This window comes from Phacochoerus africanus, chromosome 10, assembly GCF_016906955.1.
Source record: "Phacochoerus africanus isolate WHEZ1 chromosome 10, ROS_Pafr_v1, whole genome shotgun sequence".
In the NCBI taxonomy this organism is placed as follows: Eukaryota; Metazoa; Chordata; class Mammalia; order Artiodactyla; family Suidae; genus Phacochoerus; species Phacochoerus africanus.
In genome coordinates, this window is record NC_062553.1 from 67,839,768 (window position 1) to 67,865,398 (window position 25,631).

General features: G+C 40.8%; 1 protein-coding gene across 2 annotated transcripts in view; it reads left to right on the forward strand.

Annotated features, from left to right (window-relative positions):
- SLC4A4 (solute carrier family 4 member 4) overlaps positions 1-25,631 on the forward strand; it is a 342,726-nt gene that overhangs the window by 150,499 nt on the left and 166,596 nt on the right. For both annotated transcript variants that reach the window (XM_047798372.1, XM_047798373.1), the window contains exon 6: positions 6,415-6,594. In XM_047798372.1, coding sequence (XP_047654328.1) covers positions 6,415-6,594 — 180 coding nt within the window. The remainder of the gene's footprint in view (positions 1-6,414; positions 6,595-25,631) is intronic.

Genomic DNA, 25,631 nt, shown 5'->3' on the forward strand with positions numbered 1-25,631 from the left:
ATCTCAAGGAGTTTCTGGCCCTCAGTAACTAACTGACCCTTTCCATGTGGTGACAGCCAGAATCCCACATTGTATTGGAGCCTCGTCAGCTGATGGCCAAAGAGAGAGGTGTCACTATTTACTACACTTAAGAAGGGTTCATCAAGCATTTTATGTTCTCACTTTAATTTTCCGTTGCTTTTTAGTACCGGCTGTGGCTTTTTTCTCTAACCTCCATGCACTCTCTAACCTCCTTGCTTTAATAATGTTATTAAATTTTAAAGTTGGACCCCACTAGGTGACTTTGAGGTATCATCACTCAGTACTGTGTTTGCTCCACTGTCCCTAAAGTGAGCAGCCAGAGAGCCAGTGCTGTCACTCTGGAGCTGGTAATTCAGGAAAACAATTCAGAGGCAAATAACACACATGACCGGCAAAGAAAGAAAGAAAAAAAAATGCACCAGAATTGGAGGACTGGGCAGAAGAGCATGTTTGAGTGAGTGGAAGTGGCTGAAAAGAAATGCTTAAAAATCCTCCGAAAGACTCAAAACCTTATAGCAAGTTGAAAGCCGTGAAAGAAAAAAAGCCCCTATTTCAAGTGACCAAAAAAAAAAAAAAAAATATATATATATATATATATGGCACGGTAACTTGATGAGTTGCTGTCATTATCTGTTTATTAAAAAATCTTTTTCTAGCAGAGGATGAAGTGGAGTTGTTCATTCAGAGTCAAGAATTATGTGCAACTAATTCTTAAGATGCACTTTCCCCCAACACTTCAGTTTTATGTCAACAAACAAGAAGAAAAAGAAATCAAGGCAAGTGTGATTATATCCACCAATAGCCTGATGTCTGTTCTTCTTTGCAGTCCACCTGCTGCTCTTTCTCAGTGACCCTTCTCCTTCCGCAGGTGCAAAGCCACCAAGTGAGGGCCCTAGTCAGTGGGGCCATTGCTTATGTGGCCCCACTTCTCAACTACAAATTCAGCCTTGTTCTGAATCTCCTCAGGACCTCTCCCACTTTTCTTCAAGAAGATTCCCTTCTGAATGCTAATAGAAAATTTTGCCCTGTTTCAAGGACAAAATATCCTTTCTATGGATTATTTTAATAGCTTTATTATTACTATTATATTATAATTTTACATTTAAAGAGTGCCATTCATATATGAAACTAAGAACATGGGAATTTTCCTCCCCTCCTAAGTTAAAAAAAATTATTAACTACTTTAGGTATTTTATTATGATGTGAAGTGGATTAGGAAAATGTAGCTCTATTTTTGGAGCTCTCCATTTTTATATTTAAAGGCATTCCCGAGCTGTGCATGTTGGCAGATGAGTTAGTCATGTTTTTTCTTGCTTTTAACACCTTTTATATTTTCAAAATTGTAATATATTTATTTTTTATTGCAAAACAAAAATATGTTCATTTTTGATAATGCAGAAAAGTAGAACATACAAAAAAACTGGAATACCACTAATCTTATTTTTCAGAGCTATCCTCCCAGAAGTTTTTCTGTACATTTCTGTTTATATGTATAAAGTTTATTTTATAAAATGGAATCATACTATAACCCTCTGATCTACTGTTTTTAACTTAAAAACATAATATGGATATTTCCATGATATTAAATATAAACATTTTTTTCTTCCTTTTTGTCTTTTTAGGGCCACACCCACGGCATATGGAGGTTCCCAGGCTAGGAGTCTAATTGGAGCTGTAGCCACTGGCCTACAGCACAGCCACAGCAACACCAGATCTGAGCTGCATCTACGACCTACGCCACAGCTCATGGCAACACCAGATTCTTGACCCACTGAGCGAGGCCAAGGATAGAACCTGCATCCTCATGGATACTAGTCATATTCCTTTCTGCTGAGCCATGATGGGAACACCTAAACATCATTTTAATGGCTGCAAAATAGTTAATCCATAATTGGGCATTTAAGTTGCCTTCAAGTTTTTATTGTAAAGAAATGAATGTTTTCGTTATACTTTTGTGAAACTGCTTATTTCCCGATTATAGACTTCTAACAGTGAAATATTGAAAGGGTTTGAACATTTTAAAGGGTTTTGTTCTGTGTTGGCCAAGTGGCCTTCAAGACAGGTTGTACTGTTTACTGCTGTCATCCTCAGTGTATGGAATTGCCTGCCGCATACAATGGTCCCATTCCTGAGGACTGGTCTTTTAGGTTTTGCCAATTTGATAGATTAGCAGATAGAAGTGGTTAAATTTGTTTAAATTATCTGTTAGTCTTCAAGTTGAGGACAGCTTCTTGGGGCTTTGTATTTCTTTTAAGAATGTCTGTCATGGAGTTCCCGTCGTGGCTCAGTGATAACGAACCCGACTAGTATCCATGAAGACCTGTGTTTGATCCCTGGCCTCACTCGGTGGGTGAAGGATCCGGTGTTGCCGTGAGCTGTGGTGTAGGTCACAGACGAGGCTCTGATCTGGTGTTGCTGTGGCTGTGGTGTAGATCGGCAGCTACTGCTCCGATTTGACCCCCAGCCTGGGAACTTCCATATGCCAAGGGTGTGGCCCTAAAAGACAAAAAAAAAAAAAAAAAAGTCTATTACCTTTGACCCTTTTATTTCAGATGCAGAATCATCTTTCTCTTCGAATTATTTTTGATCTAGAGTTTCCTTTTTAAAAAGACAAAAATATTGTGCGTGATGGAAAAAGATCTAAACTCCATCAGAAAACCTGGTTTAATCTGGGGGTGCTGAGGCTGTGTCTGAGAGCTGGCCCTTCTCTTGAGTACTTTCCTCCTGCTGTAACAAGAGGTTGAACCGGATGCTTCTGGGCTTCCTTTCAACGCTGCGATCGTGGAGAGCTGATCCTTTTCCTCTTAATTGGTAGCATCTGTGGGATTTTGAACACTGAAGGCTTAATTTCAGTGTAGCTGTGAAATGTTACTGCCTCCTCTTTCCTTGAAAGATTTTGTTGTTTATACTTAAAGAGGTCTCTGTAATATGGGCCATTTTTATGGGAACTTAATGAAGGGCATAAGCGACACGGATGTTTTAACCTGTCCTAACTAGTGATTTTTAGGTGTTAGGAACAGAGGGCCGGCTGTGTATATGGATTGGCTTGAGATTTCAAGGGAGGGCGAGAATAGAGGGTGGCCCTGCCAAAAAGGGTAGATAAGAAACACTTTAATCCACAGCCCTGGAATTAGAGTAGGAGTTTGATAACACTTACAGCAGATATACTGGAGCTGTTTGTTTATTTTTATGGTTCTCCTATAAAATGGACTTTCCACTTTGATTAAGACTTAAAGGGAAAGTAGAGGACTTGTGTTCGGTGGCACCTAATTATTTTACTGTGGAACAGAGGGTTGATTATAATTACAGGATCTATTCTGAGAGTATTACTGAGGAGGGTTTGTGCAGTTAAAAATACTCAGAGCAGAGTTCCCATGTGGCTCAGCGGGTTAAGGACCTGCAATAGTGTCCATGAGGATGCGGGTTCAATATCCATCCTCGACTAGTGGGTTAAGGATCCTGTATTGCTGCAAGCTGCGGTGTAGGTGGGGTCCAGTGGTGCTGTGGCATAGGTCTCAGACGCAGCTGTGATTCAACCCCTAGCCTGGGAACTTCCATAGGATGCAGGTGAGGTCATAGAAAGCAAAAATAGATCCTCAGAGCTAAAGGCTGTTCTCAAACTAAAACATTCCTATGGGGGAAGCTCTTCCTGCCTTGCCCAGGCTCTCTACCAAGTGGCCCAGTGGTAAGTGACATTTACAGCATCTGTGTGAGGCGTGTGATGGAAGATCCTAGAGTCAGCCTCTGATGGTTCCCAGGTAGTTGATTTGCACAGTATAAATCATGAGAGGCTGTGAAGCCAGTTCCGGGAGTGCTGGTGAAAAAGATGGACTCGTGGGAGGAGCAGTCATAACCAAGCAGAGCCCCTTGAACATCTGTAACTCCTCTTGCCAAAGAGATGGCAGTGGTTGGGGGATGCGGTTATCCTATCGGTACCCGTGAATTTTCTGGTCAAGCTTTTGGAAAAGAAGAGCTCTTGTTCTCTTCTCCACTTGTGTATTCAGAGAAATTTGCCCAAGTGGAAAATATTCATGTGCTTGATGCACCCGTATGCCTGAAAAAGTGAGCTCGGGATCCCTTGTTCTGGTTCTGTGCCGGGACGAGAGCTCTACCTGCAGACAGGGAGGTGTGGTCCTGCCGTTGCATATCTTGCACAGGTTCTGGGATGTTTTGTCCTGAGCCCCATTCTGGACATCATCCCACCTGTGATGTGACAACAGAGGAAGGTGCACCAGGCTACGTTTATGTCATGCTGCCAACATGCTGACCTGTGAGAAGGACTTCTTATTTCTGTTAGAGTAAAACTTGTTCCGCAGACCTGCCCACAAGCAATTTCTATGAAATACAATCATCCATTCTAGTTAGAACCATTCTGGAAAAAAAGAGCTAATAGAAATTTGGGGGGAAAGCTTTTTTCTAAGGGTATTTTATAACTTTTATCCAAACATCGTTGACAAACATTGGTTTCAGGTATACAACACAGTGAATTGGCCTTTATATATGTTATGAATTGATCACCACTCTAAGTCTAATGACTATCTTTCACCAAAGTTATTACATATTATTGATGGATACTCCCTGTGCTGTACATTACTCTCCATGACTTACTGATTTTATGACTGGAAATTTGTGTTCCTTAATCCCCTTCACCCGTTTTGCCCACCCCCACACCTCCTCCCATCTGGCGGCCACCAGTTTGTTCTCTGTATCGGAGTCTGTTTCTGTTTTGTTTGTTTGTTTGTTTTGTAGATTCCACATCTAAGTGAAATCATTTATCTCCGTCTGACTTATTTCACTTAGTGTAATACTCTCTAGATCCATCCATGTTGTTACAAATGCCAAGATTTCATTCTTTTTTATGGCTGAGTTATATATATATATCTTCTTTATCCATTCATCTATCAATGAGAACTTTGCTTCCATATCTTGGCTATTGTAAATAATCATGCAGTGAACATGCATGTATCTTTTCAAATTAGTGTTTTTGTTTTCTTTGTCTAAACATCTATACATGGAATTGGAATTTCTGGATTGCATGGTGGCTCTGTTTTTATCTTTTGTGGAACCTCCATATTGCACCAGTTTACGTTCCCACCAACAGTGTACTAGAGTTCCCTTTTTTTCCACATCCTCACCCACACTTGTTATTTGTTGTCTTTTTGATGATAAGCATTCTGCCCGGTGTGAGGTGATACCTCATTGTGGTTTTGACTTGCATTTGCCTGTTGACCATCCATATGTCTTCTTTAGAAAAATGACTATTCAGATCCTCTGCCCATTTTAAAATTGGATTGTTTGGTTTTTTGATATTCAGATGTGTGAGTTCTTTATGTATTTTAGATATTAATCCCTTATCAGGGATATATCATTTTCAAATATCTTTTCCCATTCAGTAGGTTGTCTTTTTGCTTTGTCAATTTCCTTTGTTGTGCAAAAGCTTTTTTGATGTAGTTCTGTTTGTTTAGTTTTGCTTTTGTTGCCTTTGCCTGAGGAGACAGATCTAAAAAAATACTACTAAGACTGATGTAAGAGGCTACTATGTTTTTTCCCATGAGTTTTATGGTTTCAGGTCTCACATTTAAGTCTTTAATCCATTTTGAGTTTATTTTTGCAGATAGTGTGAGAAAGTGGTCCAGAGCTAATAAAAATTTTAGCTTTCTTTGTAGTGAGACTAGGATATTAAAATGTCTAGAAAATTCTGGTCAGGTTACAGTTTAAATGACTGATAAAATATATTGGAAGGGCTTTACTTAGAGCTAAACAAGAAGAACACATCTCCCATCTTAGAGAAGACTAAGGCGTGATTTTGTACTTTAGTGCATCTTTCGTTGGATTAATTAGTGTTCAAATAACCTGTTATGGGGAAAGGTATTTTTTGTCTTTGTTTTGTCCTATTACAAAGAAACTATAACATTACAGATGAATTTGGGAAGAGATTTAAAAATCAATAACAGGATGCTGTTGAATCGTGTGTGTTCTCTTTAAGACTTTTTTGTTATTATTTATATTTTTGGCACACTTAATATGACGGAGTATGTGAAATTTTCTAATCTTTCAAAAAATAGAACAATGTAAATTACTGACTTACTGTGTTACTCATAGAAGAATGTGGCTAATGTGAATTCACTATTAACTGGGACTGAAAAAAATTTACAAGACAGTTTTTCCTCTCTAAACATGTAGTTAACCCTGGAATATTTACAATTCTCCCTTTAATGCCCGTATCCCTGTATCTTTACCTTCAGAGAAAGTGGGAAGATGGAAATTTGAAAAATAGTGTGTTGATATTACATTTAAGGATGACATCCATAAAGTGAGAGTAAAAAAATTGACTTTGTGGTCTTGCGACTGAGTTTTATTTTCTGTTTTTGTTTTGCTTTGTTTTTGTTTCAGAGATGATTGTTGATCATCAGATTGAGACGGGCCTGTTGAAACCTGACCTGAAGGATAAGGTGACCTATACTTTGCTTCGGAAGCACCGGCATCAAACCAAGAAATCCAACCTTCGCTCCCTGGCTGACATTGGGAAGACAGTGTCCAGTGCAAGTAGGATGTTTACCAGCCCTGAGAATGGTAATTTGGGGGCCACAGGCTGCTGCTCTCTACCTGCCTCACTCACCTGCTCTCTCTACCTACCTCACTCATCTGCTCTCTCTTACCTGCCTCACTTACCTGCTCTCTCTACCTGCCTCACTCACCTGCTCTCTCTACCTGCCTCACTCACCTGTTCTCTCTACCTGCCTCACTCACCTGCTCTCTACCTGCCTCTCTCACCTTTCCTCCACCTCTTGTCACCTTTTAAAGAAAGCCTTCTTTTTATTTCTTCTTTTTTCAAGTTCTTATCCCACAGCCATTTCATAACGACACTTTTTATCCACTTGGGCAGGTTTGTAGTCCTGTTGGAAGGCGTTCAGCATTTACTGTAGGCTGCAGATGCCAAGATGCCTTGCTGGCTCCATATATATCTAGCATGATTGAGACTGAGGTGGTTTGGTGATAACTCTATGATGAATGTTTGTTTAAATTGAATGTTTCCAGTGAACCAGAAAACTTGTGGGTTATTGAGTACCTCAGGGAACATGCTTTCGACCTGGTGGTTTGTCAGAATTAGGAGGATAGACTGAGATTATGATAAAATATTCTGAACTCTTGTATCGTGAGGCGTTTGCTTGGTATAGGAGACCAGCCTACGAATGATCATTCTTCAAAGTAAGGCACAGTATTACTTTGACTACTTAAAAAACCAATCTGCTCTTTTGTTATGTGATGCTGATAGTTAGATGTGAGATACTGATAGTTAGATGTGTGAACAATTATTCAAGGTAGGATATTAGCCCTGTTATAGAGCAGTAGGAAAAGCACCGTGTTTTATTTCTGTTCTCTTGCATTTAATCAGAATTTTTAAAATAAATTGTCTAGCTTCTGTATCATTGTATTTGTTTTGAATAAATATCGTGATTGGGTGCAGTCTGAGGAGGGGGAAGTTCATTTCCATGAGGTGTGGAAAATAAAGGTGTTGGGGGAAAGAGTTGTTAAGCTTTGGGCTGGTAAAACTAGGTCTCTCCCATACCATCCCTGGTCATTTTAATATTAAGAGAAATGAGTAGATACAGGAGGTCTATCTAATTCATTGCCCTCATCTGCACTTTCAGAATCACATAAAACATGTTGTCACAGAAGAGGTGGACCAAGTGCATTGTACAAACTGAATTCTAACCCAGCCAGTCCATTTCTGGAAATTGGGTTTTCTGAGTTAATTTTAAAATTAATGGTTGGCTGGGAGAGAGCTTACTCTTAGCAAACTTCGCTATGTTTTGGAACCATTCCATGTAGTTTTTCAATGTGTTTAGTCATTAAGCAGAACCAAATGAAAAGTTCAGTTTTATGGAGTGGCTCTTGGTGATTTAATTGCTGCTCTAAGTTTTTAAAGACATTTATCAGGTTATAAATAAATAAATAAAATAAAAAGGTTCTTTATAACAAATATTCACAAAAGGAAAATTCTAGTTTAAAATATGCCTACGACAATTTGATGGTTCTGTCATTACCTGGAATATTGCTCCTGAATGGAAGTGTTTTGATTTTTATATATCTCCTGCTTTATTTATTTTTAAAGAAATTGCATTTTGAAGAGTTTAATGGCTGGAAATGTTACATGACAAACAGTTTGTTAGAACTGATGTCACAAATAATACTTTCGAAAGCAACGCATATTTTAAGAATTATGACAAGGTACAAGTCTGTTTTTTAATATCTTATTTGTTATCCTCTCTCACATAAAATGAAGTTTTATGATTTGCAGATTTTTTTTTTCTATCATGAAGTTGCTGGCAGTGTGAAGTAGCAAGAAAGTGCATTGTTTTCAGCTATTGCTGTGTTTGCAATGGGAAGAGGAGGAATACGGCAGAGAGCGAGGCTGCCTTCTGTACTGGTGTGCTGTGAGCTTCCTTTTCATGAAAGTGTAGGCAGAGTAGAAATTAGGGACAGATGGGCCCTGGAGGCCAGTATCTTGTGCTTTAGGGGAAAGTATTTGGATGTGGAATACAACTAATTAGGTGATACCGCCCCTTCTTTTATCCTATCAGTAGATCTTTGTTCTTCAGAGGAAAGTGGAAATTACCTTCAGTCACCGCCCCCCCCCCACGTGAAATGCCACAGATGCTGGGCACAGGGCAAGGAGGAAGGGCAGGCAGTTCCTCTTTCCAGCCCTTCAGCTCATCCGCTTACACCCTGAAGCATGGAATCTGATTAGGCCTTTTAAAAGATGTTATTATTGGCCTTTGTGTTACCTAACTCTTTTTAAATATCCAGCAGCAAGATTTGGCTCTGCGAGATTTTATAGTCATCAGTTTTGTGTGCCTCCAAGGTACATTATTATAAATTATCAGATGGCCAACTTTGGGTTTTAAGAGGGCCTTGTCCTTAACTTGCAAGTTTATACAGTTATCTTTCTATGTTAGGACTTAAATCCTTAATATCTTTAACAACTATGAAATGGTCTTAGAATAAAATTCTAAAATAAAAAGTTATAGAACTTTTGCTGCTAGCGAATAAATCAGAGTTTTAATATCTGTTCTAGTTGGAGCTAGAGCCTGATATTCTCATGTAAAAACCTAGATAAACTTCTAGGTTTTTCTATCAGAGGCTGGAAAAGAGACTCAGGATGTTGCCAGCTTTAGTTGTGATAGCAACAATGTAATTGATAGCTGAGATGCATGGACGTACTCTAGAATTAGAGATGTTTTCCTTCCCTTGTGATGTGCTGGAACCACCTCTTAGGTACCCACAAGAGCCAATCATTATCAGGAAGTTGGAGGGCTGTTACTATTAAAAATTAAATTAGGAGTTCCCGTCGTGGCACAGTGGTTAACGAACCCGACTAGGAACCATGAGGTTGCGGGTTCGGTCCCTGCCCTTGTTCAGTGGGTTAACAATCCGGCGTTGCCATGAGCTGTGGTGTAGGTTGCAGACGCGGCTCGGATCCCGTGTTGCTGTGGCTCTGGTGTAGGCTGGTGGCTACAGCTCCGATTGGACCCCTAGCCTGGGAACCTCCATATGCCGCGGGAGCGGCCCAAGAAATAGCAACAACAACAACAAAAAAAGACAAGAGACAAAAAAAAAAATTAAATTAAATAAACACAATTAGCTAAAGTTATTAAAAAGCAATGGTAGTAAATTCTCAAAATTCATTATCTCCTACTTAGACTACGCTCTTCAGGTTCATCACATCTGTTCTGTCTGGGTGACAGAACTGTTATGAAACTGTGCTACTGTCACTTCTTCCCAACTCTGGATTCGGTGACTTCACATTGAGACCTTGGAATCAGTCATCATGGTAGTGTGTATACCGTGGAAATCAGTGAATGCAAAAGTCAGGACTTGATGTGTTGTTTTGTCAATTGTTTCTAGACCTGAAGGACAGAGAAAATGCTAATACTGCAGATGAAACTTAAAAGTATGTAGTGTCTAGGAGTTCCCCTCTTGGCGCAGTGGAAAGGAATCCGACTAGGAACTGTGAGGGGGCGGGTTTGATCCCTCTGGCCTTGCTCAGTGGGTTAAGCATCTGGCTTTGCCGTGAGCTGTGGTGTAGGTTGCAGACGCGGCTCGCATCCCGAGTTGCTGTGGCTGTGGTATAGGCCGGCGGCTACAGCTGCAATTTGACCCCTAGTCTGGGAACCTCCGTATGCAGTGGGCATGGCCATAAAAAGAAGAAAAACAAAAAGTATATAGTGTCTATAGGCATTGTTTTCTTAGCCTAGGGTCCTAGAACACATCACCATTGACTGGAATAAATGCTTAGACGACAAGCGTTTATTTCTCATAGGCTGGGAAGTCCAAGATCAAGATGCCACAAATATGGTTCTTGGTGAGGGTCCTCTTCTTGGCTGGTAGATAGTCATCTTCTCCGTCTTGCTTGAAGATAGTTCTGTCTTCACACAGTGGAAAGAGAAGTATCATCTTTCTCTTGTTTCTTTTTTTCTTTCATTTTTGGCCACCCTGCGGCCTTGGATCAAACTCGGGTCCTGGTGCTGCAGAGACACTGCTGATCTCCTTGTGCCACAGCAGGAACTCCTCTCCTGTTTTTTCTTGTAACAGTGCTAATTCCATTCCTGAGAGTTCTGCCCCAGAGCCCCACCTCCTGATACCATTATGTTGGGGGTTAGGGTTTCAGCTGGAATTGCAGGAGAATACAGACATTCAGTCCATAACAGCTGTTAAAATGTGAAGAGCACAAAGAATTGAGGAAACATTCTGTCACTCTTCAAAACCGGTTATCCAGTTTAGCAAAGGAGTCACCCCCACTATTGAAGGGGGTGAAGTCTGACTTGTGTCTTCACTGTTTCACATTTGTCTTTTTCATTAACATATGTGATAATGGATGTTCTACGTGAATGGTGGACCTATGCTTGTTTGTCAGTTGCAACCATAAATTGGCCACTGATAAGAGTTCGGTAAAAATCAACAAAAGAATTGCGTGAGAATCATCTGGCTATATGCAGTTTGCAGTAGGGTATTATATGTTTATTATTTGTATGTTGCTATGTATCTTTTATATCATTAAAATTTCACACACTTCTGACAGAGAGCTGGTTTTCATTTATCAGCACAACCCCTACTAGCCCACCACTGTCTAACCATGGCTAAAGACTAACTTTAATTTTTAGGGTCCTGATGTGGCTTTGGGTTCAAGATGACTTAATGATTTTAAAAAGAAATGAAAAACATTTTTATTTGTATAAATCAGAGAAGAATCAGGCTAGCTTCCAAGATGTTAATTATTGTGAAATTACCATTTTTCTGAGACGTGTGAATTCTGGTGGGCATGTCTGCCAGGTACCAAGTTTTAGGCAAGTGCTATAATTTTCTCAATATATTAATTGAGGTATTTCTTTGGAGTTAGTGTTGCATGAAGAAATTAATGAGGTTTTTATTTCCTCTGGTGTTAGATTTTTCTATACCTACTCTCTCATTATTACTTTATGTTGAACTGTATGAAATTTCCATTTTCGTGGGTAAAATAAAGTTGGTTATCAGCAGTTTCATATGGTTCCACTTAATAATTTGGTCTCAGATACTTAGATAATAGTTCTGTATTATTTTAGTTTACTATGAATAACGCTGAAGCCTCAGAACATTTCTTGGTAGCATTTAAAAATGAAATAAGATGTATTTAGCTTATGTTTTATGAGAAACTGAAAGTTGATACCTAATGGACATACAGTCAGTAAACACTTAGGAAGATGTTTCCGATTAGATTACTTGATAACTCTGTTTTAAAAATTCATGTTTTATAAGATTATCTGATTTTTACAGATAACGGTAAAATCCTTTACCATTTAAATAGCCTTTACTGGAGTTCCCGTCATGGCTCAGTGGAAATGAATCTGACTAGTATCTGTGAGGATGCAGATTTGACCCCTGGCCTTGCTCAGTGGGTTAAGGATCCAGCGTTGCTGTGAGTTGTGGTGTAGGTCGCAGACGAGGCTCAGATCTGGCGTTGCTGTGGCTGTGGTGTAGGCAGGCTGCTACAACTCCGGTTTGACCCCTAGCCTGGGAACCTCCATATGCTGTGGGTGCGGCCCTACAAAGGCCAAGAAAAAAAATAAATAAATAAAAAACCTTTTACCATTTAAATGAATACTTTTGATAGTATTGTCTAATTTTGAAAAAGATGACACTACCCAATTTAAGGACCAGAACAACTGGAACCTCAATTTAAGTACTCAGCTTTCCGTGCTTTTGTGGAAATTTGGGCAAAGCCATCATGAATTTGTTTCTGGCCTTTTCTTTACTTTGTATTTCCCCCCTAGACTATCATAAAAATCCTTGCCCTCTGTGGTCTGGAATACAGATGCCTTTACTGAGAAGTGACTTTGGTTATCCAGTTGGACCTAGGCTATGAATTTCATTTTGCCCAATGCAATTTTATGACCCCAATTTTCATTAGTTTTTTTCAGTAAAAAGTTGGAAAGCTAATTTAGTACTCGGTTTCTATCTTTGTAAAAAAGAGATAATGAAAATTAAATGAGATAATAAATGTAAAATGTTTAGAATGCTAACTGTACATTGTAATCAGCAAATAATATTACATCATATGTAATAAGTTTAAGCACAATTAAGGAAGAAGAATCTCGCAATGAGTAACAGTATTTTCTGGAGTGATATTTGCTCTGTAACTTACTCTGTGGGAAGAATCTCATGAATGGAGTACTGATTTGTTTCCTCTGCTCTTGGGTAACTGATACCAATACCATTGCATTAGCAATGCGCGAGGAGGAAGCCCTTTCTGGTCATAGCCCACTTGCAGAATAGTCTGTCCCCATTCTCGATTTTCCTCTTTGCTGGCTATCAGGTAAACCCTCAGCCACACTGAGAACCCAGCTGTAACAAAGCAGGTGGAGGAGGATTTGGAAAATTGCAGTGGTAGCTCCAAGTCAGGGCAGCTACCTGCCACCTAGGCTAGTCTCATGCTGCTTCCTCTACACTTCCTGGGGCATTCAGCCTCTTCTATAGTTATGGGGACCCAGGGTCTGTTCCTGACTGAACCTCTGAATTTTATCTCAGTTCCACTTTTGTTGTTGTTCAGGTATGAGAAATGCAATCTACTTACTCCCACGGCTTATGGCCATCACTTACTGCCCCTCCCCCAGCCCTCTTTTCAGATGTTATCTTCCAGGCAGGCTGCAAGCTTCCTCGCTCTTTCCAGCACCGCTGTTTCTGACATAAGTACACAATACCTTTAGGCAGTTTAAAAAGTGTAGTCTAGTGCTATTGCCTATAGTAACATTGATAGTGGTTAGCAACACAGAACAAGCAAGGAAAAGAAATGGATTTTTTTTTTTTCGGTGAGTGAAAATTCTAGGTCCCACTGAAAGTGGGGGTAGCTAGGCTCTTGCTGCTCTTCACCTGATTGGAGGTTAGGCAAGTTCCAGCTACTTGGTTTGGGTATTAGATCAAGCTGCCCAGATCCTGGCATGAGGTGGATCTGGCTGGGACCACTGCCAGGTTTGCCAGCCTTCTCAATCCCAGTAGGCATTCTTAGCTTTCCTGTGGGTTTAGATCTCAGTTTATCCCACTTGTCTCTGGCTGGGTAATTCCCCTTTGCAGTTCCCCTTTCACCCCACATCTTGAATTCAGACTTGCTCCCTGGCTCCCTAACTTCCTTCAAAGATTCTGTTCCAGAAGCAGGTCATCGTGCTTCTCCACTTCTGAGACTGGGTCAGCTGACAGGCCCACATCACCTTCCGAGGAGGGTCATCTTCCCAGGTGCCTTTCTGCATACAACCAGCTCTTCCCAACCTCAGCAGCACACATCCATCTGTTTTGTGTGTAACTCTTTTTTTTTTTTTCCCACTGTACAGCAAGGGGGTCAGGTTATCCTTACATGTATACATTACAATTACATTTTTCCCCCAGCCTTTCTTCTGTTGCAACATGAGTATCTAGACAAAGTTCTCAATGCTATTCAGCAGGATCTCCTTGTAAATCTATTCTAAGTTGTGTCTGATAATGTGCATAACTCTTAATTCTCCATTTTATTTGCACAGCACAGGTGAATGTCCTGGCCAGAATTCAATGAATGCCCAAGCTCTTCTTAGCCTTAGATTAAATGAACTAATCCATGGAAAGTTTCTAGAAAAATGGCCAAATAAAAGAGTTCCTTATAATGAATAACAGTAATCTTTCTTTCTTTCTTTTTGTCTGCACCTATGGCATGCAGAAATTCCTGGGCGAGAAAGCTAAGCCACACCTCAGCAGCGACCTGAGCCACAGCAGTGAGAATCCAGATCCTTAACCCACTGAGCCACCAGGGAACTCCAACAGTAGTATTTCTAATTCAAATGTCAGACACCATTCTCATTTTGGTTTTTTTTTCCCCAGGCAGGTGACTGATGTGACTGATCTTCCAGATTTATAATGTTCATATCTTAAAAGGAACAATAACACGTTTTTCTCCAAGGTTCATATCCTCCCAGTATTTGTTAGTCTGGCCTGCTCTTTATGGCAGTGAAGAGTCAGGCTTAAGAGATACAACAGATGTGAGTTTTTAGGTTTTGATATTGACGGCCTGCTTTACAATCTTCTCCTTGAAGGCATGACACCTGTCTTTTTCAAAGATTTCATTCTATTCCCATAGTGATGTTTAGTAGCAGGATGAATTTGAGCAATTGACATCATCTCCTTCAGCCTCAGTTTATAGATCTGTAAAATTAGGGTAGTAATGTTTTATTCTGTGTATTCAACCAGGAGTAAATGAGGTATCTTTGTGAGAAGTATTTAAAAATCGTAATGCGAGGAGTTCCCTGGTGGCTCAGTGGGTTAAGGATCTGGTGTTGTCTCTGCTGTGGCTCAGGTCTCTGCTGTGGTGCAGGTTCGATCTGTGGCCTGAGAACTTCCACATGCTGTGGGTATGGCCAAAAAAAAGGTCATGATGTGAGATGTCATTGTCAAGAATAGCTAATATTCAGAAATATTTTCAGATGAAAAGTTAGTGCCTCTCAAAGTTAAGACTGAAGACAGAGCTTCAATTCACCACCATTATTTTATATTCTCTTATTTTCTGTGTCCTTTTACCCCACCACTTCATATGAAAATGTTCAAACAGTGCCACTTTCATTGTCAACTTTACAGATGTCAAATAATACATAAGGATGTGCCACTCATGGGCTTTATCATATTTTTCACTTAGAGTCTAAAGATCGATTAGTATGTCTCAGCAATGACAGTTCTTAGCTATCAATCAGTAATATATGTAGAGCAGAATGTTACCATGAAATAAACACATGTAAATGTTTTGCTAATTGCTGGCCTGTTTTATATAACCAGGGTCTAATGACGGAGTAGAGGAATGGAAATGATTTTTTCCTTGTCCTGTCTTACCACACATGCACATTCTCTTCTCCATTTCCTTCTTTCTTTGGAAAAGAGCCTTTAACTGATTATCTGCTGCCAACCAGGAGTAAATCTTCCAAGACCTGAGATCCTTGCTACAGTTGCCCTTTGGAAGTCTGACTTTCCCCAGCCTCGGCTTGCTCTGCAGGCAGAGGGGAGAGTACATCCTACTCCCTGCCCTGGTCTCTGTGAAAGAGAGATGAGAGGAGAGGGGAGCACTGGACAATGTGAGGAAAGGAGGGAAGGCCAAATAGAGACATGAGATGGGAGCATGTGGACTCTTTACTGTGTCTCCTGAGAAGAAAAAAGAGGGGAAATCAAAGGTTTCTGAGAATGACTAAGCATTGCTCATTTTACTCAAACCCTGTATCAATATAAATATGAAGGGGGAAGAAGATTTTTTGTTTGTGAACCTGATTTCTTAAAAAAAAAATCACATTTTGAAATTAAAGTTGCATGAAATTAGGCCCAGGTTGCTGTCTTTCATGTTTTCCGACACCCTTCAGGATGTTGAACAAAGTAAACACTGTTTCATCAAGGATAGTAGTAATAGCAACACCACTAATACCTCCTGTTAATTGAGCACCTGCTATACACCAGGAGTTGTTCTCTGGAGTGTTTCTAATGCATATCTTACTATCTCCATATGTAGATGGAAAATCTGAAGCTCAGAACTTGCCTGGGCTTTAAAAAATGGAGGAACCTAGTGTCCTTGATAACAGTATTCTAATTCCACTGCAATGGCAATGAGCTTCCTCAGCCATAACTTATTTCTCACACACCAGTGAGTCCAGGGCTCTTATTTTGTGTCACCTGTGATGTTGAAGGTCTCTGAGGTCACTCTGTCTGGGCAGGACTCTATGCCAAACATGGCAGGTGGAGATCTTTACTGGCTTTCCAAATGGAGATGTCTAGGCAGCATGTCTCCTGTTGACAGGTGAAATAATGCTAAACTCCTGAGTTAAATTCCTTGAGTCAATAACAGTGTGGAATGCATAGTAGGTTCTGAATAATGATTTGAACGTACAGCATTGCAATCCTGAAAGAGTCTTAAAATTTTAACATGAGTGAATTTATTTTCTTCTTAACAGGATTGTTAAAAAAACATTTTGATAGAGAGGGCCTTTTTGCCTTTTTTTTTTTTTGCATGATTCAAGTAGGGACACCCTTACTGAAACAGATTTAGGATTTAGGATTGATGGTTTTGGACAAGTTGCTTCTCAAGGGAAAGATGAAGCATTACCAAAAAAAACCCTCTTCACAACACCTTCTCTGATCAAGATATTGGAAACCATCACTCAAAAATTTTTAGAGCCACATCTTTCCTCATCAAGTCACAGTCATATAAACCAGTTTCTACCTTCTTTATGCCTGAAGTCAGGCAAAAGTGATTTAAAACAACAGTGATACAGTAGCAAAGCTAAGGCTTCCCCCCCTTTTCTTTCTTTTTAGGGCTCACCTGCAGCATATAGAAGTTCCCAGGCTAGGGGTCAGATTGGAGCTGCAGCTGCTGGCCTATACCATAGTCATAGCCATGCCAGCTCTGAGCCGAGTCTGCAACCTGCACTGCAGTTCGCAGCAGCACCTGATCCTTAACCCACTAAGCAAGGCCAGGGATCAAACCACATCCTCATGAGTACTAGTTGGGTTCTTAACCCACTGAGCCACAATGTGAACCCCCTAAATTGTTTATTTTGTAGCTTAAGTGTAGAAGAGGTATAATGAAAACATTGTTTGGGAAAGACTTACATAATATATCATTACCATGCTTGCTACAATCACAGAAAGTTTGGCTTCACACTTTAGGAATAACTTTTCAATATTTTATCTTTGGAATACATTTGTGAATAGAAGAAAAGCAACGTGAAAGGGTTACAGAGTTTGTATCTCTTCCTGCGCAGAAGTACACAGAGGGTCTAGAAAATCAAAATGTTGGAATTTGCCAATATAAGTAATGAATGCTGTGAGCCTCCCAGTTTCCATGCGGGTAAGCAGCCAGATGGCTCCAATCAGCTTTCCTAAAACACAGGTGCCGAGTCTCTATGGGCAGTTTTGTTTTCATGCCTGTCTTTGGAGCCAGGTTCTTTGCTGGTGTGGGCCAGGCTCCTCCGTTCTGCTGTCCCCGCGATGGTCCAGCTGAGTAGCCCTGGAAGCTGTACATGTGAAAAGGAGTTCCCAGCTTGAGTTCCCAACAAATACCAAACTGACACAATGAGGGGAGCAGAGGAGGGAGAAGCTATTAGGGAAAGTTAGTCATTAGCACCCGAATTTTGGAGCAGCTGCTGACCGTTTGTGCTCATTTTAGGAGCCAGCCATGGGGTCAGTGATAACTTGTGGCTAACTCTGTACCGGTCAGCAGCCGAAGAATGTGATTGCTCTTTTGAGTTGACTTTGCATCCTTAGCCTCTGTCTGTTCTCAATGATCTGGAATTTTAGTTGGTCCTTTCTTGGGCCTGGATCAATGGCTGCCAGTTGTCCAGCTTCTTCCCTTTGCTTTCGCTAAGTCTGTAGAAATATTGGGTCGCTAAGCAGGTCACTCAGTTGTCAAAAGAAATAGGAGGTGAAGGTTGGCCAGTACGATAATCTATATTTCTAAATGCCTCCCTCTTAACAAAAGCAATTTGGGAATAATCTCAACTGGTTCATTTCCCTTTTTCATTTTTCTTAGTGCAATAAAAACTTGCAAAGAGGTTCAATTATGGGAAACAATTAAAAATTCAGATGGCAAAGAAAAGACATCAGATTTGCCTCAAACAGGTGCTGGCACAGATGGCCTTGCTCACAAGTCCTGGCTTTATTTACAGCTTTTAAACATAGGCAGATAAATTGACAAAAATGTTTCTAGATTTTATAATGCGCTGAATGCCCAATTTTGGCCATACGCTTACAGTAATTTGTAAAGGATTCAATTTAGAGTTTGACCTCCCCAGTCACCAATAGCCTTAAGAGGACTATTTATCTGCCCTGTCATTTGCACACTTGTGTGAATAGATTATCTCATTTTTGCCTTGGTTGGATATGCTTTGTTTGTTGCTTTGATCATTTAATGACTGTATTATTAAGGGAGAAGAACTCTTTCAAGTCAAATTGTATGTAGTCTGATGGTTCGTTATTCCCAACCTCATTGTTGTTCCTTGAAGGATAATTATGCTGCCTGTTTCTTACTAGGAGTAAGGCGTTTGGGGAGACTAGCAAAACAGATGACATGAAACCCAAATGGAACTCTCTTCAGGCTGAAGCTGATGGTGCTCTCCAGTTGATTAAAAAATATTCAAGGAACCATACAATATACTTAGCCTACATCATTATTCTGTCTTTGATGTGGTCTAAGATTTGGTACGTGTGTACCCATATTAAAATTATTAAAATTGTAGTAAGATTAAGTATTAAAGGGCTCCAGAACATGAGGACTAATACGCATTTCTAAACTGGTTCGTATTAAGGTATTGATTTATCTCTATTCCAATCACATGTTTCTGAAGGGCTAAAAAAAAAGGAGGTAAAGGAACTTGAAAGCCAGTTCTATATTCGTCAAAGAAAAATATGTCAGAAGTCAAAGTGTGAAATGTTGCTTTCTGCTCTGTGTACAAGATGCATAAAAGGGTCTGCTGGGTAGATGACAAGAAAGTGCCTTACTTATATAACAGCCTGCTCCCTGTGCTTTACAAAAGTGTGTGTAACTTCCCTCTGTGTGTCCTTATGTGGTGCAAGATTATTAACAGTCTTGATCTTACATCTTGAGATAGTGTTCATGATGTAAATCTTTCTTCTGGACACAGTTCATGTTTTGTGTACAAGAACTTCAGGGCAGATCATCCACTGGTACTTGGGCAACTCTGATGATTGAATGTCACTTTTTTTTTAGGCTTTGAAATTCTGCTTGGGGATTTGTTCCATCTAAGGATGCAGGGTCCTGGGAGGGGGTGTGTGTCGATGTAATATGTCATTGTTCTCCTTTAACCCACCTGTGTGATTTGCTTTAGTATTTTTTTTCTTCTTAATTAATGCTTCCATCCTCATCCTTGCTGTGGCTGCTCATGTGTCCTCCTCCTCCTCCTGTCTTCTGCTTCTGACACTAAAGCCCGCAGCCCGCTTGAGAACTCAGTGCCCTGCCTAGCAACCCGCACCTTGGACGACGAACCCCGAGTGCGTCGCGCTCCCAGCGTGGGATGGCTGAGTAAGTCAGTGACCGGGAAGGGCAAGGACGGTGGCGGTGGTGGGCGTGGGAGGGCACGAAGATGGGGCCCGCGGTTATGGAGTGGAAGGTGTCCGCAAGGTGCCTGCGAGGATGAGGCTCGCAGATTCCTAAACACAGTTGCGGGTTCATTTCTTCTATTGGCAAAGAGGACAGAAATAATGTATTCTCGGGGTGATCTGCCATCCTGCCTTCAAGCTGAGTCCCTTGGAAGATGGTGGAAAGAGTTGGAGACTAAGGGTTGGGCTTGGCACTGGCGCTGCTCCCTCGGTGGAACACCTCATCGGAACTGCAGTTTCCGCATGGGGTGAATGATGCGGGATCTTCTTACCGCAGAGGATCATGAGGAAGATCTCTTGAAGATGAGATCTCCGAAGGTGGTTTGAACGTATTCAAACGCTGGGTGAGAGGGAAAGCCTACTAAGTTAGTGGTCTGAAAACCCCCAAATACCCGTGAAGTGCCAGAAAGGCAGTAGGTGCTACAACAAAAACATAGCATAAGATCACATCTTTATTTTTTTAAACAAAGTTCTGTTAAAGAGACTCTCTCTCTATATATACTTAAAACCAAAAGAGAAATGAACATGTACCAAAAGCCACATGAACTTTCTCCTAAGATTTCCAGATTTGATTGTATGTGATACAAATTTCTTTCAGTTGTGAAGAAGCCTAATCATGGTGACATCGTTAGACACTTAACAGTTTATCATTACCTTTCTAAGAATTAATCCGTTGATTAATCTTTTAACTCTTCTAGCATAAGGAAATTTTCGTTCCCTGGGAAGATGTCTTTCTCACATGACTTAGTGGGGACAGCTTTACTTCATTCTCAAATAGTGTTTCTTGTGCCACATTCTTCCAGGGCTTTTATAAATCTGATCTTTTTAGAAACTACAGTAATGTTCTCCATGTCCCATGGAGATAGACATGTATGTGCTGTCCTTTACTGCATGCCAGGCACTGAACTAGGCCGTGGGTATTTAGAGATGAACGATCAGGTCCCTGCCCTCAGCAGAGCTGCCTTTCTAATGAAGAAGGCAGGGCACAATGGACAGTTGTATAAAAGGCTAAGTAAAATGACTGAAATTACACACACACACACACACACACACACACACACACACACACACACAAGGTTATGGGAGCATCTTGTTGGCCTGGGAGTTGTGATGGTAGAAGCAGCTTTTGGAGATTATTATTATGGTTTTTGGCTAAATCTTAAAGGAAAAGAGAAATTTGGTGGTAGGAGAATTGGGAAGAAGGGGCCCTTATTGAACTATTAACTTTGTAATTATTTCTGCTATACCGTAGGCTTAGGAAGCTTACATAATAATTTTATTTTAAGTAATAGTGAGTTGCAAACGTTAATTCTTTTTTTTTTGGTACAAACCCTGAGCTAAGTACTTTATGTGCTACCATTTAATTTTCTGAACAATCCTGTGAAATGGCTATTGTTATCCATATTTTACCAATGAAGAAGTGGTGCTTATAGAAGTTTAATAACTTGCCCCAGTCTTACAGATCATTAAGTGTCTTGAGCAGTACTTGGAACTTCACCATGTAGTAGTTTCATCTATAATTTTGATGTGTGGTGTCTTATTGAAGTTAAAGTATAGGAAACTCACATGGTTAGATTGGCAGAAAGATCTACTGACCCTGCAACGAACCTTTAGCACTCATGTGATTTTCTCTGCAAGAATCATGCATTTCTTCTGGTCAACTTTTTTTCTCAGTGATGTCTCTTGGGGAAAAAATAAATTCAGGTACAAAGTTTAGTCCTTAGAGTTTGGAATCAGGCAGAACTGGGTTTGAATCAAGCACCTACCACTTGTCGGCCTCCTGACTTTGGGCAAGTTACTTCTCTACAGTAAATTTGGGTTTCTCGACCATAAAACTGGGTTAATCTTACAACATCGGATTGTTGTGCAAATTAAATTAGAAATATGTAAAGGGTGTAGCATATTGCTCAGCACCTAATAAATCTAGCATTTACTGTTATTAGCAAAGTGCTTATAGGAATTGCTCAAGAAACTGTAGCTATTCCTATCTTTTTTTTTTTTTTTTTTTAATGGCTGCACTTGCAGCACATGGAAGTTCCCATGCTAGGGGTGGAATCAGAACTGCAGCTGCCGGCCTACACCACAGCCACAGCAGTGCCAGATCCGAGCTGTGTCTGTGACCAATACCATAGCTCGTGGCAATACCGGATCCTTAACCCGCTCAGAGGGGCTAGGGATCGAACCCTCATCCTCATGGATACTAGTTGGGTTCATTACTGCTGAGCCACAATAGGAGCTCCTCTCATCCTTTAAAGTTTTAATTATTTCAGATCAGACGTCTAGACATTGATAGACTGCTGTGGATAAAGTATCAAGACAATTGACCAAAACATTCAGTTTGTTCACATTATGGAAATATGGCAGCTATTTGGAAATTAACTTAAGATGACATCCTGGGCCAATCCTGAGAAAACACATTTTAGTCAGGAGAGCATATTCTTCTCATTAGCTATTTATATGCTATATTCTCTCCCTAAACAGACAGCTTTGATATATAATTTTAATCACCTCCCCCAGGGCTCCCTATTACCTCCCACATCAGTTCGATTAATTTAATATACACACATAAAATAATGAAGATGTGCAAAGTGGTGTTAAATCCTGCTGGTCCTGCCTCCCTGTTCAGCCTCATTTTCATCTCTTCTCCGTATGCAGCTCTAGTCACCTCAACTTGTCCTTTTTCCTTTGCCTTGCGTCATGGTGAGCACCACTCTGGGCCCTGCTTGATCCCTTCTGCCCTTCAAGATCCCCTTGTCAAGGATGCCTCTCCAAAACCAGTCAGTAGGGCCTGAAGGAAGTTTCATTCCTTTATAAAATCCTTCTTGTAAACACAAAAGACCTTTTCAGGAAAACTTGACAGTTCCTGTTGTCTGTGCCTCACAAATGAGGACTTCTATGCATCGTTGGATGTCACCGTCTGATGACGTTTCATTATTGCTATTTTTTTTCATTTTGACGATATCAATAAGCTCCTTTAGGCCAGGGACTGGATCTCGTGCAGTGGAGGCACATGAAACATGGGAGTTGTACAGTAAATATTACTAATCCCTGATGCTCCATCATTTCATTAAAAGCGAATCCAACTAGGAACCATGAGGTTGCGGGTTCGGTCCCTGCCCTTGCTCAGTGGGTTAACGATCTGGCGTTGCCGTGAGCTGTGGTGTAGGTTGCAGACACGGCTCGGATCCCACGTTGCTGTGGCTCTGGCGTAGGCCGGTGGCTACAGCTCCGATTAGACCCCTAGCCTGGGAACCTCCACATGCTGTGGGAACGGCCCAAAAAATAGCAAAAAAAGACAAAAAAAAAAAGCAAGCCACAGTCCAGTTTGCATTGGGGTCCATCTTGGCCACTGTAATCTGTTTTTTTTTTTTTTTTTTACTTTTTAAAAAAATATTTATTGAAGTATGGTTGATTTACAATGTTGTGATAATTTCTGCTGTACAGAAAAATGATTCAGTCATACTTGAGAATTATGATAAATCCAGTTTCCTATGCCCTATGAGCCACTGTAATCTGTTAACCACAAGTCAATATTGCTGACCAGCAAAGATTATTTCCCCATATTTCTTCTCATCTCAGTCTGACAGATTTTGTTATTAGTTTCTTCTAATAGTTCGTGTGGAATTATTTTTCAAAAACACCCTCCAAAATATGACCTAAAAAAGAGATTTGTGAACAAGTTTCCTTTAATTTAATCTTTTGGTATTCTTAGCAAGATATTTTCAGGTTTAGTGGAAGGTGAAGTAATGAACTGCCTTAAAAAACTACATTTAAAGGTAGTTGCTCAGGAGAGTACGCGCTCATCATTTTTACATTGCATGCTTCTTATCTTAGTTGTCACCTGAGGCAGATGTGAGCTTACAGCTCTTATCCATTTCAAATGCTGCAAGGGTATTGAATTAGAAGTTGGAACTGAGCCAAAAATGATTTCCTCTTACAGATCTCACTGGCAGGTCTAAAACCAGCCGGGGCCACTGAGAACAAAAGAGAGAAGCTTTTACCTCTGCTTTTCAGGACAAGTTAATACCCACCTAAATGCCTGGCCATTATTAGCATGGAGGTGCATACCCTGTCTTGGTAGATCCAGAATGGCTCTTCACTCTGAGCACTTAGCTGTGCGGTCGGGATGATGTCTCACAGCCCACATCCTCCAGGCCCTTAGAAAACACTTGTGTCCTTTAGCAGTTACTGGCAGTTGATATCATCTGCTTTAGACTCTTAGGTAGGAACTTCAAAGAAGAAAATGAGGTTTAGGGTTTTTTCCTGCCATCTTCTGCAACATTTCGGGATCTGTCTTCACTTGGTAGTTGTGTCTTTCTGTCTCAGTTGTAAATCTAGCAGGCAGGGATTCCCCCCCCCCCCCCAGTCCAGTTCAGGGTTTTGTTTTGTAGGTATTTATCCAGTGTTTGTTGATGTGATTATTATCCTAAGTATTGAATGTTAGATAATACTGTTGTTTTAATTTTTATTTATCGGCTGTGCCTGCAGCATGTGGACATTCCTGGGCCAGGGATTGAACCCATGCCACAGTAGTGACCTGAGCTTACTGCAGTGACCATGTTGGATCCTTAACCCACTGTGCCACAAGGGAACTCCCATACTGTTATTTTCAAATAAAACCACAGTGGCATAATTTTGTAGTCTTGTTTCAGCTTACAACTAGGTTACACAGTTAACATTAGAAGTTAACAGTGGTGTCGTGGGAGCGCTGGGACTCAGGTTCGATCCTCGGCCTGGCACAGTGGGCTTAGGTCAAAATTGCAGCTTGGATCTGACCTCTGGCCCAGGAGCTCCACATGCTGTGGGGTGGCCAAAAAAGAAAAAAAGGGAAAAAAAAGAATTTAAAGAACTGAAATGTAAGTGAGACTCTTTTGCTTTAGGAAAAAAAATATATATACAAACACACACACACACACACATACACACACACACATATATATACATATATATATATAATTAAATATATTTGCTTTTTTTCTGGAAATAAGCAATTCAAAATCTTTCAGGTGTTGGAAAGTTTACTGACTACATAAAAATTAGAATTTTCTCTGGCTCAAGGGTTGTCTTAAAATGTTCTGAAACTTCTGTAGGAAAGTGGTGAACCCAGAGAGTTGACGTTAACAAGTTCAAGTCAAACAGATGTTCCCGTGTCCTTCCTCTTCTAGTTCCAGAGTCCCATTGGAGAGAGAGATGAGGGGAGTTCATGGCCAATGACAGCCTGAGAGAGGCAGTGGTGAGGGCCCTGGGAAGAGGATGAGGATGGACCTATTGATCTACAGAGGGGAACACACTAGCATAACTATACTCCCTTCAAATGCTTAGTAGAAGAATGGACAGTGGGGCATAAAAGGAAAATTGGAGAAAATAATTCTTCTGAGCAGAGGCAGATTCTTCAATGGGCCATAAAGTGTGGGCTGTCCTTCTCTACGTGGAGAGTGTAGTACAAGTAGAACGAGACGTTGAAAAGTGACACTAGGCTGAGAGAAAAAGTGTGATGGCAACGAGGTTGTTGGGATAGAGAAGAGTTGGTGTGAGGCAAAGTCCCTCGACACATTTAATTCACAGAGAGGGCATGAGACCAGAACATCAAGGTGGTGAGATCACTGAGCTGTCCCGTGGAAGGCCTGTGAACGTTGTTTAGCCTGGAGGTAGTGTGGTCAGAACTGTTTAATAGGGAAATGACTGCCAGGGGGCTTTGAGTGGAGGAGGAGGGGCAAAGGCTGCAGGTAGGGGGAGGGTTAGGAGATGAGTTGGGGAGAATTTGGAACTGGGCTAGGATGGTGGGCATGGGAATGAAAAGGAGGGGACATGGCAAGATCTGTTATATAGGTGGCATCTGCAGGACGTGGCACTGGCTGCATGTCGGGGGTGGGGGGTGGGAAGAGAAAGGAATCCAGGATGCCTCGGGTTTTGAGCTTGCCGTCAGGGAGATGCTAGGGAACCGGTCACTGCAAAGGGTGATG